Source organism: Eleginops maclovinus, chromosome 8, assembly GCF_036324505.1.
Source record: "Eleginops maclovinus isolate JMC-PN-2008 ecotype Puerto Natales chromosome 8, JC_Emac_rtc_rv5, whole genome shotgun sequence".
Taxonomy (NCBI): domain Eukaryota; kingdom Metazoa; phylum Chordata; class Actinopteri; order Perciformes; family Eleginopidae; genus Eleginops; species Eleginops maclovinus.
Window position 1 is genome coordinate 14668854 of NC_086356.1, and position 12886 is coordinate 14681739.

The 12886-nt window shown below is 39.7% G+C and overlaps 1 protein-coding gene across 1 annotated transcript; it reads left to right on the forward strand.

The window, feature by feature from the left end:
• The first annotated feature begins 1190 nt into the window (after positions 1 to 1190).
• On the forward strand, positions 1191 to 10534 carry alpk2 (alpha-kinase 2). The gene is made up of 10 exons (XM_063890058.1): positions 1191 to 2582; positions 3959 to 5423; positions 5504 to 5651; positions 6989 to 7116; positions 7207 to 7251; positions 7340 to 7638; positions 8027 to 8115; positions 8230 to 8447; positions 8961 to 9009; positions 9096 to 10534. The coding sequence occupies exons 1-10, from the start codon at positions 1191 to 1193 to the stop codon at positions 9301 to 9303; spliced, it is 4041 nt and encodes a 1346-aa protein (XP_063746128.1). The 3' UTR covers positions 9304 to 10534.
• The last annotated feature ends 2352 nt before the right edge of the window (positions 10535 to 12886 follow it).

Here is a 12886-nt window from a genome sequence, read left to right on the forward strand (position 1 = left end):
ATATTGCAGCTGTTATAAAAAAACTCACAGGAATCCCATTTAGTGTTACTCATCAGGTGCATGTCATTGTGATTACCTATATTATAGATGTTTGATTCCTCCAATTTATCAATACATTTATTTGAAAACAGCTTAGCAATGAACTTTAAATGATAAAGTTAGGAGTATAATGCAGAATGTGTGCATCAATGTAATTGTTTAGTAAAAACTTAAATCAGAAGAACCTGACATATTTTACTACCTCTTAGGTGTGCAAGACAATACACATATGAGAATGTAGTCTGTGTCTGGTAAAAGCTAACAACACACACTGGACGTCTTTATCAGCTACAGAGTAACAACAAGGAAGGTTTGCTGTTGATAAGGTATGTGAAGTACCCTTTAAAAGCCTCTAAAATAGATGCAACATACCATTCAAAAAGAGCAATCTCCTGAAATGTAAAACATAAATAAATAGAGCTAGATAGTGGACCTTACTTCAAATGCTTCATATCAAGGAGGTAAATAAAGACAAGAGCCTCAGATTAGAAATTATTTGACTGTCTTACTTCACTTTGCAGGTACTCAATACTAAGGATACAGTTGGACCAAGTGGAGGAAATGACAAGAAAGGCCAAGCAGAAACAGGCCTTTTGCTATTTGTCCCAAGGCTTAGCCTGAAGTTGCTGTATGACAGCTGGAAGCACAAGATGGATCTGTCATTCCATTGCACAGATGAGAAACCATGTTCCCTTCCAGCTCGTACAGACAGTCAAACTGAGAATTTAGTTGCTCCTTCTCTTCTGCACAGTCCTATTGAAAACATGCTGTCTGCAGACGAGGAAGGGGCAGAGATCGAGTTAGATCTCTCAGACCCTAAAGTCAAATCAACTGAGCCTTTATTAACCACTTCTAAATGTCTCAATCAGGAGAAACCCCCCAACTCAGACTGCTTGAAGCTTCCATCATCCAGCTTTGATATGTCACACTGTATACCATTTTGCTCGGATTCAGCACCAAAGAATGATGATTTCAGGGTCTGTAGCTATTCGGGCTCATCAGAACCTCATGTATTACCAATATTACCTCACTTCTCTCATGATCTTATTTCCCCCCTCTCTGAATTTTTTTCAGAGTTTCACTTTACAAAAGAACCATCCCTCTCCTTTTCAATAATACAAGACAATAGTACACCTCAGCTTTATGGAGCCATGTCATCTTCTTCTGAAAGTTCAACGAAGCCATCCGACACTGAGCCTCTCTCCAGCTCTGAACACAGTCGAGCCAATTGTCTATTAAAGTCCTTATCACATGAGTCAGATAGTTTAGAGAGCAATACAGCTATACCACCTGTGTCAGACCTTTATATCTTTGAAAGTGACACACAGGACTTCCTCCTGGGCCCTAATGTAGATCCCCAGGAGATCAAATGTCCTGAATACAAAGAACATAGGACATTTTCAGAAACAGAGGGAGAAAAGGCAGAGCCTGACTGCGGAACATGCGACCTCTTGTGTGATTCAGAAAACGTGGTGACACAATGTCATTGCGGCTCGAGTGAGGAACGAGCTATGGTGGGCTATGAGTCAGATGTAAGCCAACATTCAAAGCTAACACCACCTGCTTTGGATGCCTGTGAGGCAGGCTTGGTGTCGGTAAATGATGGTAGGCGAGGGAAAGCAGAGGTCGCTGATTTGACCCACCAAACAAGGCGAAGTGACAGCCCTATCGAGCTGTGGCTGGATGCATGCCAGTATCTGACAGGTGAGGATACACAAGATTTGGATGTTTGGGACCAGACAGGACATTATATGATTCAAGGAGAGCTCACCAGTAACATTTATTTTCCCCCAGGAGAGACAAAAGTGTCAGGTTACATCCCTGGTGGGAGCGAGGGGATTGGCTGGTCCAGCGATGACACTAGGGGTTGGGGGCCACCGGTTGAGAGGTGGTCATCCGTGGACAGCTGGGCCAGTGCACTCTCAGACTGGAGTGGGATCATCGCAGCTCCACCAAAGGACTTTACAGCCGCTTTTACAGAAATAGGGGCTGGGATTGATGCTCTAACACAGGCACTAGCAGAGGTGAACACTCATATTGGGACAGAAACGTTTAAAGACGGAAAGGGTCTAGAGCCAGTTGTAAAGAAACCCATGGGCATCCAGGATCAGGCCCTAGAGGGGCAAAACATCCCAGAGAGTTCCTTCCTCTCCGGTCAGAGCTTACTCTCTTTGTGTGAAGCTGCACAACCTGAGCTTAGAGACAGAGAAGACTCTCAAAGCGTTGAATCCTTGTGTGATTCAACAGCTAACACGCAAGATGAAAAGGAGCCGGAGGAGATCCAGAGCTGCCAGGCTGAGCTCTCTCCATGCCCTACAAACAAGCACTCATCCATAGGATCCTCCAGTGCTAAGATGGCCTTCACTGGAGGGTACAGTTCAGATGTGGCCATTGGATCTACTTCTACTTATCTGGACCTTTCTCACTTTAGTGGATTAGAGGACACTTTTATCAGCAGTGAAGAAGATCCAGTCGTACTGAATATAACAGAGGATACCGATTTGGCGGGACAAAATAAACCTGGAGAGCTGATAATTGAGGAGGTAAGATGAGATAGATTTATTCTTGTATTGTCCCATACAATTTAGTAAAGTATTTGACAAACACACGTGCCTGTCTACACACTCTCAAACACACATCCTTTTTTAAAAAATATATATATATGGCAGACTGGGAGATAGAACAGTGGAAAGATTTACCCTTCTCGATTGAGGGAACAATCACCTTCACATCAGTCATGCTTGGCGCCAGATAATCCATTATGCGCTTTGTAAACACGTCCACAACGTTAAAAGACATTCCCACCTCTGTCCTTGTCAGTCTTTTCATTCCTAGAGTATTGATAGCCAGTCAGGAGTTGTGCAGGTCTGAAAGTGATATCAATGCATGACACTCACAAGTATTGTCACCCCATTGTGGATAGAAGCCACCTATTTTACACCCGTGACGGTTTGCATGTCTCACGCAGGCTTAATTCTGTGTGATTGGATAAGTCCTTTGGCTCCCATCTCAAAGACTGACAGCTGTGTGTGCTGAAGGAAACTGGGAGTGCATGTGAGGAAAACTTCAGATGGACTGAAATGGCATCTAATAATAGCTGGGAGTTCAATGATAATAGCATGCATCCGTGGCATGTCAGGATGGAGGGGTGAGAGGAAGGCACAGCTGAGGACTGAAACATGACCCTCCCTTGCTCTCTCTCTTTATGTGTGCACCCTTTAACACACCCAATCCCACCACATCTCCTTTAGAAACCAAGGATCAGGACACCAAGAGGTCCATGGGCATAGAAGTCTGCTTTTGATTGGTTTATGTGTGCAGGGCATAGTCGGGGCTCCTGTCTATATACCAGCGACAGTTCAGGTTTGCATACAGGACATATGGATAGTGGGATTGGATATAGAAGCATGGTGTTTGATAAACGTCTGCTTTGTGGCTCGATAGAAAGGTATGTGTAAAAAAGGATCTGAATGCTTGGCCATGTTTTTGTAACCTACCATCTATAGAATCTGCCTCTTGCGTATTAACCTGCCATCACTGGTGTTATGGAAAGGTCTAGTCGATCATTTAACATTCTCAGTATGATAGTTTTTTACTGAAGTAAATGATAATTGAATAAATATAAGTCAGGCAGTGTAAGATTTCCTAAAATTCTTCCTTTTCTTTAATATTTGTTGTTTTTTCATTGCTAGCCCTTTAGAGATGAAGTGTGTGAAGTAACCTACTATCTATCTAGAATCTGCCTTAATATAATAACCTGCCAACACTTGTTATTGGAAGGTCTATACAATCGTTTAGTTGATAATGACAGTTTCTTACTCAAGGATATGATAGTTAAATAAATATCAGTCTCTGCAATGTACTATCTCTTGAAATTGCCTTGCATTTTCTTTAATATTTGTTGTTTTTTCATTGCCAGTCCTTTAGAGATGAAGTGTGTGAAGTGACATACAAACATATCGTCTCCCAGCCGGGCTTTTGGGCAGAACAGGAAGTCTCCAGAAGCTGTGCGGAGGTCTTTCGTGAAGAAACAGGACCTTCATCAGATCTTCATTTTTTCACCAAAAACACTTGCGTGTCAAATGTGCACACACAACCTGAGACTCTACCAGACCTTAACTGGCCATGTCAGGTGGAGCCAGAGAGGGGAAGTCCTAAGTTTATTATGCCCTTAGCCCCTCTTGATATCTGCTCCTCCCTCCTGTGTCGGACAAACTGCAGTTTGGAAGGAGATCAAGCTTCTCTCAATGACAACACGGACCTCGGTTGTGGTCACGTACAACGTTGCATTCTCTGGCCAACCTTGGATGGGATTACTGACCAAACATCTTTGGATGATGACGAGTTGATTCATAGAAAGGAAAATACAACAAAGTCTGCAGAGAAATCTTCAACAAATAGAAAACCATCCTTTGTTACTGCGAGAAAAATAATAATTGAGGAGATTCATGACCTTAGTAAAGAGCTTTCACACTTGGCTGATGTCCCTGCAGATCATTTCATCGTGTCAGAGAGGAACCGCATTGCATTCATCACCTTAGATTTAAATGACCCATTTGTCCCAAGGGCTGTAAAACCCATCGCCAAAGCAATACAGTCTCAGTTAAGTCAGAAAACAGCTGAAACTATGCCGCATAAAACTCATAAGTGTACCTCAGAGAGCAAAGCCCGCTCCAAGAAGGACAAAACTGCTGGCCATCATCATGGTGTACAAGCTTCAAAGAAACAGGATAATTTATCTCATCACGTTGCACCACAGCAGGTCTGCAAACAGCAAGAAACTCATCCTCTTACTGAGGAAAATTACATTAGTGAGAACATTCAAGTCGGGCCTGTGGAAAAGGAGGCTAAACTGTTGATTGAAACTGTTGTAGATGCGGAGAAGGCTCCAAACAAGCCACATGGCAAGAAGAAAAAGAAACACGTTTCGAATGCAACAGGAGGGAGAAGTGTTGTGGAGCCTCCGGTTGAGGTGGAGAATGGCACAAAACCAAAAACTGCAAAAGGAAGGATTGAAATGTTTGAGGCTAAACTGGGTGCTAAAACTGGGAAAGCTGAAAATGACATTGACCAGTCACAGGAGAAAAAGTCCCAGAAACCAGAGGCAAAAGCTAAAGCTTCCTTTGGAGAACAACCTCCGCATCATGAAGATCATAAAGACCACAAGCCTAAGAAATGTACTACTACTCTGAATGATGACATCATTAAAAAACGTCGGCTGTCAGAAAATAAGTTTGGAAAGATTATCAGTGTTTCGGAGACCAAAATACCAAAGCCAGACGTTTCTATTCTGGCCAAGGCAGAGGAAACCAAGGTAGATGCTGGAGCTACTCGCAAGAAGGCCTACAGTGAAGTGGTCAAACAGAAAACCCCAGCTAAAGAAGGTAAGGGATACACATTAAGCTAAGCATGCCTCTTACATTATCAAAAAAAAAGATGATTAATTATTTGTCTATATACGCAGACATTAAAGTGGAACAGCCTATCCAGGCAGTGTCAGTGAGCGGGGATCCTCAGACTCTGTGCCTGTGGTGTCAGTTTTCGGGTGTTTTCTCCAACCACACTGTCACCTGGAGCAGAGGCGACACTGTCCTGTCTGAGAGCAAGAGAAGGTATTTACCGTAGTTAAGGTTAAAATAGGTTAATCTTTACACATATCTCAGCTTTACAAACTCAAAAGAACCGGTTTATCTCCTACTAGGACCACATACTTCAAAGTATCCCTTGCAACTAGTTATACTATGTTTCTTCAGTTGAAGTGATTCCACACCAAAGTTTCTCTAGCTTCTATGACATATCCCCACAGTACATTAGAATGTATTTCTTGAATTTTATTACAACATTTGAATTTTGTGTTGTTACTCTTATTTCCAAATGTGAAACTGTTCATTTGAAGCGTTAGGTCAGGCTTGTCTTTGTGCTTCCTCCACTTAGTTGGAGAACTAAGGGTAAGAAGGAAAATCGATCATAAAGTACCTTCGTGCGATGATAAAGTATGGTTTTACGTTTTGCTTTCGGAAAATCTTTGCAAAGCAGTCAGTAGCCAACCAGAGTGGGGAGGGTTACTTGAAAAATGTATGCTGTGAAAGTTACCAATGCCAATACATACAAGAGAAAATACACATCAATAAGATGTTTTTTTTAATTAAGTGTATTATTTAAGAAAAACCGAATAATGAAACTTTAAAAAAAGAGATATTTATAAACAAAATGTGTCCTCTGCTCAGAGAATCTACATGTTGCTTTCTCTAAATCATTGCATAGCAGTCAGTATCTATACTATTTTGTAACGCCTAACTTCAAAATATGCATACATTTATCTATAGCAACTCCCACAATACCAGGAACTGCAAGCTAAGACCCAAACCTAGAATTAGCGAGGTGAAGAAAGCAGGAAGAGTTTAAATGATTTGATAACCACATAAGACTGACAGTCTGAAGTTCAGAAAACTGGCAGGGTCCAGCAGTAAAACCAAACACACAAGGGAATGCTAAACACTGGGGAAACAAACACCTAGGAATCTAACCTGAAGTAACTGATTGAAGGAACAAACAGAAGGCCTGACAACTCAAACAGGGGAGGCTATCAGGTTAATCAACTAATGAAATGCAGGTGCATGGGAAAACAGATGGGGGGAAAAAGACAAAGGCAGGAAGTAAACATTAACATGACACATGAGGAGAGAGACCTTTCAAAATAAAACAGGTAACAGACTACAACCAAATCCCACGGTAATGATGGCTTCCTTCGCTCGCATTATACTTTAATAATCAAGAATAGGAGCAACAGGCTATAATCAGCAGACACAAATCAAATGTATTGCCATGTAGGTGTTGGATGACTTTATGTAAATGTCATAGGTTGTTTTTATGCAATTCCACAGGGTTGTATTGTAGAAATCAGTGGTTTTGTGTGGCGAATTGTGTAACACTGTACCTTTTTTTGAAGTGCAGGGGACGAGAGCAGAGTGTCACTGAACATCTGCAACGCTTCTCAGAAAGACCTGGGCAAGTTCCAGTGTCAGCTCACCAGTTTAAATGGATCAGTCACCCTGGACTACGTGCTCACATATGAAGGTATAAATATTAATTTGACATCATCAATTTAGAAAATCATTAGGTATTCAACCCTATTTACAAAATGTATATATTTTTTTACATTTGTAGCGCTCAGTGAGATTGTCATCCCTCCATCTCCAAAGATCCTCTCATGTGAGTTTTGGAAAAGGTTTATTTCTTTACACATCTGTTTTTTTGTGGACTTTGATGGGCAGCCGCTGACTTGTCTTTTTCTTTTTAGCTGCCCCTGTGGAGGTTGGGAGTGAAGAGGAGGATATCCATTGTTCAAGGCTGATTTTCAAAGAGGATTTCCTCTCCGACCAATGTTTTGGAGAGAATCAGCCTGCCAGCATCATCACTGAAAAGGTTCACTTTGGGGAGGGGATGCACCGCCGGGCTTTCCGGACCAAGATGCAGGCCGGTCAGATACCCCTCTTACTACCTGGACACTCCTGTGTGCTCAAAGTACACACCTCCATCAGCTACGGGACCACGAACAACGATGAGCTCGTTCAGAAGAACTTCACCTTGGCTGTAGAGGTAGGGAATGAACTAAAGTATATTTACTGTAAAAAATATTTTCCCATAAATACCTAAAATAAAAAGGTTCTAATTTATATCAAGTTGAATAGCAGTTATGGCTCAAATGCATCCCTAACTTGAAAATTCTTATAATGTGCCACGAAAATACTTTTTAATGTGAATTTGCATTAAATATACAAACATTTGTGCCACCAAATAATAAATAATGTGCCTGTGACGTACGTGGCTTTAAATTAATATGTTTACTATCCAATTGTGTGTTAAAATACCTAAAATGTTTTTTAATTGTCTATAATTAATATTCTATTCAATATATTGCTGGCTGACATTGTTTGCCCTGTAATATAGAAAGATATTGTATTGTAATTTAGTTTTTGCTGTATAGGAGTGCCATGTCCAGAACACAGCAAGAGAGTACATCAAGGCGTACACCACTGCAGCTGGGTCTGTGGAAGCCTTTGGAGAGGTCCCAGAGTGAGTAACACATCAACCATCTGTATCTGAGTGAATGCACAACACAGCTCTCTGCTTTTAGGACAATGTAAAATACTCAAAGCTTAATGCATTTTGTTTTTCTGCTTCTACCAGGATTATTCCCATCTACCTGGTTCACCGCCCATCCAACGACATCCCGTACGCCACGCTGGAGCAGGAGCTGATTGGTGACTTTGTGAAGTATTCGGTCAAGGACGGGAAAGAGATCAACCTGTTGAGACGCAACTCGGAGGCGGGACAGAAGTGTTGTGCTTTCCAGCACTGGGTCTACCACAAGACTGAGGGCAACCTGCTGGTCACTGACATGCAAGGTTCGGAAAATATAGAGCACTTTTAAATGTATACGTATCACAAGATGATTTTATCTGAAAACTGTTCTGCTTTTACTTAGAATCCATACCACTTTTATAAACTTTTAATTCAATCGTATTTATTCTTATTTTACTCTTCTTTATTATTATTATGATTATTATTATTATGATTTAAATTATAATTTCTTTCTTCAAGTTTTATTCTTGTTTATACATATTTTTATTTTCTTATTCTTATTTTACTATTTTTTACTCTTATTTTTATTCTTATTTTATTATTTTACTCTGGTTTTATTCAGTTCTGTGTTGGTATAAAGTGTTATTTTTAATCAAAAAGCTACAACATGTGTTACTCTGGAAGTTATTTTATTTATTTTTTTTGTTTATTATTTCAATTTTTTGGTTTGTGAAGCACTTCGTGTTACCTTTGTGTACGAAAAGTCCTTTAAAAAAGTGTGAAAAGTTTGATTTGATTTAATCTGAACTAAAGATCATGATTCCTCTTGTTTTCAGGAGTAGGAATGAGGCTCACTGATGTGGGAATAGCCACCTGTAAGAAAGGGTGAGTATTTATTTTGAGACCAATAATAAACCACTTTTTCTGTTACATGCAAACAGATGTATTAACAAATTATTAATTATTTTTAGATACAAGGGCTTCAAAGGGAACTGTGCCACCTCCTTCATTGACCAGTTCAAAGCTTTGCACAATTGTAATCCATACTGTGAGCTGCTGGGCCTCAAATCCCTGCAGCCCAAACCCAAAAAGGCTGCATCTGCTCCCAAACCCAAAGCCCAAACCTCCGCTGCACCCAAGAAGAAGACATTTGGGCCAACAGTGAAGGGGAAGTCGTAGTAGTAGGAGAATCTTGGACTATGTTTAAGTATTTTATTGAATAGCTGAGGTTTAATTTGATTTACTACTCCGGTCATGCAGAGATTGGCCTGTAAAACATGTATAACTGAAAGGACTCGTTGTTTTGAGCTGCAGATGACGGAGAAAACACATGCATTGATTCTGAAAAGAGTGATCGTTTTACAACCAGCAGCTGTTGTTTTTATTTGCTTCATCTCGTGTTGAACATTTGAGAGAGATATTTTATTGAAATGAGAAGATTTCTGTTTCAGAGTGTATTTATAATCTATGGGAGGACACTTTATCCCACGTGTTTTAGGAAAACTGTGACAAAATTAACAAACACTTGAAAACGATGATAATAATGTTGAGTTTGTGTTGAACTGTGACGTCTTAGAGATCGCTTTATTGTTGAGGTGCAATGATTCTTCTTGATTTTTCTACTTTGGTGATGTTTTCAAACTATAAGTTCATTAAATTAATGAACTTGATAATTAATTGATTAGAGAAAATGTCTTTTAGGTAGGTTGTTTAAATATGCACGGTGAAGGATATGTATTTTGTTTTGTTCAGTATGAGAGGCAAACTTGTGTGTTTCGTTTGCAGGGTATTGTATATTCAGTTTAATATGACATTAATATGATGTACTAAAAGCAGGATCTTCAAGATAAAATCATATTTTATTCTGAAACAACAGAAATACATGGTGTACACATTAACACATAATCTGGTTGATTCACTGGAAAAAGGAAAGATGTATTTATATATCATTTTTTTGTCTGGTGCAGTTCTGACTGTTTGATTTGTATGTCTGACATCATTTCAAGGATCTATAATCTATCTCAGATAAAGTGAAAGGCTTCAAACTAACCATAAACCTCACATCTAGAGCCACATTTCAATAACATACCAGCTATTTTAAGTCTTCTGATAATAACCCTCTCTGTCAGACTGTCACTGGTTTTTTTTTAATAATCCCTACCCACATTGCAGTTCTCAGGTTATGGCAAATATGTAAGCACACAATAGATCCGTGTTGTTAAAGAAATGTTACTGGTTGAAAAGGCTTTCAGATTTTCTTTTTTAATAATCAAATCACATTTTAGGTTTTAAAAGATCAGGGTTTTATCACTGTGTCAATATGCAAATACCTGCTTGTAATTGAACATTGGGCTGGGTTTGGAGGTGTTTATTTGTCTGTCAATAAATATTAACAGGCAATTTTACTGTATTTGATATCATAAGTCTTTTTGTTTTTAAAAAGTTCGACACCCCACAAGGAATGGCGGCAGCATGAAAACAAATGGTACTTCTATTTTTATTTATACTCACAGGAGACGTCTCCAGCAGCAAGTTAGCACCTCAAACACAAAGTAAGTGGGTCACACTGAGAGGCTCAACATCATGCATGCCGTATCAACACGCCAACACAGGCCGTCTGCCCGGTGTAGTGTGTCCCCAATGTGTTTTCAGGCTCTACAGCCGGAACTCTTTAAAAAAAAGCACTTTAAAGAGTTAGCTTAGGCTCTGTAACTAATTCAACAGCACTTACAATGGTATGAGCTGCTTGAAGTGATTATATCTGCACTTTCCTTGTTGTTCGGAGTTTGAATCTCTATGGTTTTTGCACTTATTGTAAGTCGCTTTGGATAAGAGTCAGCCAAATGAAATGTAATGAGGAAACCATAACAACTCTAACAAGACACAAAACAAAAAGGTGGAAACCAGGAAACTGATGAATATCTTGAAGTCTGTTTCACACCGTAGCTATTTAGTGTGATAATGGCGTTTGAAACTCAGGACACAAACACCATTGTCACACTCCACAGCTCTGGAGGAAAGTGTTTACTGAAGATACTGCACACGGAGAGGTTGTTAATACAAACTGGTAGGTGGGTGACCTGGTGAAAGAAGAGGGAGAGCAAAGTTAGTTTTCAATAAGAGCAATGGAGAGAGTTAGAGTGAAAAAAACAAGGATTATGTCAAATGACGTGTGGTTTTAAACATGTAGCTATACATCTACTATAATGTTGTTATCATTAATATGATGAGATAAAACATTCATGAAAACGTAAGTTTAAGTAAATACACGAGGCTTATCCAAAATGTCCAAGGTCCATATCTTTTTTTTACTGATTGTGGGGATGACTGCAGCTGTTTGCATTCAAAGTGTGTGAGAAAGACTAAAATACCACCTGTGCCATTTTTTGTCCTACTTAAGAAACTTTCTTGTAGTTAAAAAAAAGGGATCGCTTCAAACTGCATGTCACATTAGAATTAATACGTCTGTTTAGTTTCTTCTTCTAACTAAATAACATTTTGATGTGGAAATGACACCATAGTTTAATCTTAACCAATACAACTGTAAATTAAAATAATCAATAAAGGCTCAATATATATTGTAGAACAATGAATAATGATACATTTTATTAATAGAGAACTTTTTTAAAAGGTACTCAAAGACACTTAACTCACCTCAAGATTTCTAAAGTGGATCCTCTTTCCAGGATTCAATCATTCATCTCGTGACTCTCCCGCTTGTCATCCTCCCAGCTCCTCTCTCCTCTCTGCTCCTTCCTTTCGCAGCAGCGTACCTTTGTGTCTCTTCCAAACAGTTAAAAGTCCAGTGGTGCGTCCGGAGCTGCAGGTTCATGAGGTGATATGTGATGCATTTTGGTTAGATTCTGTCCCGTTCCAAGTCTTTATGTAGACAGAGCAGGGTTTGGACAAACAGCCAGTTTCACATTAGTGATAAGCTACAGGGGAAGTATTGATCGACCCTGACCAGAGGTAGAGGGTGAGGGGTGGAGGAGGGGGAGACCGAAAAAACTGCCCCAGTGAAGCAACAGGGCCTTAACACCAAAGGTTTCTCTGAGAGTCAGCATGAGTGTAGCAGACATGAGTGACAGTTCCTGACAGAACAACGTGGTGAAGTTGACGGGCCAAAAAGTCTGTGAGGTTCACAACCTGAGTCCATAGTTTGGGGTAAAATTAGCCCTAGTAAAGTAAAAGCAAGTCAAAGAGACAAGTCGACCCATGTGTAGGTAATTGTTAGAGATGAAAAGACAGACTCTGTGCACATTCTTTGTAGTTAATGGATAAAACATAGTTCATAGATACTTTGTAGGGAGTGATACATGCCGTAAGATCCATTGCATAATAAGAGCTGTCACCTAAGGCATGTTATGAAACAGCATCTCTTTACTGCAGGTCAGATATGTGTCACTGTGTTCAGTTTTCACACTCCGAACCCCCCGAACAATAAATCAGGGATTCCCAACTGAGGGGGCTCCTGAAGATACCAGAGTGTCAAAGAGTAACCTGAATCTGTAAAGTTTTCCAGAAATATCAACTAAACTGCAAAAAAACGTTTTCAACTGGAAAGGTTCAATAGTGATATGTCAATGTACATTTTTGGACCCTATTCAGCTGTAGCGTATTTCAAAACAAAGTTTAACAATATATATGCAATACTACTCGATGTTAAAAGGATTATGTTAAATCAGTGTTAAAGGTGTTTAAGTAAGAGTAAAGCAAGTCTTTTAGTATTTTTGGTGGTTATTATAAACAAATTGCCCTTTTG

Coding starts and splice junctions, on each gene's coding strand:
- alpk2 (XM_063890058.1), top strand. CDS start 1,191: ATGTCATCTTCTTCTGAAAGTTCAACGAAGCCATCCGACACTGAGCCT. Junction 7,639..8,026: donor ACTTCACCTTGGCTGTAGAG/GTAGGGAATGAA, acceptor TTTGCTGTATAG/GAGTGCCATGTCCAGAACAC. Junction 9,010..9,095: donor ATAGCCACCTGTAAGAAAGG/GTGAGTATTTAT, acceptor AATTATTTTTAG/ATACAAGGGCTTCAAAGGGA.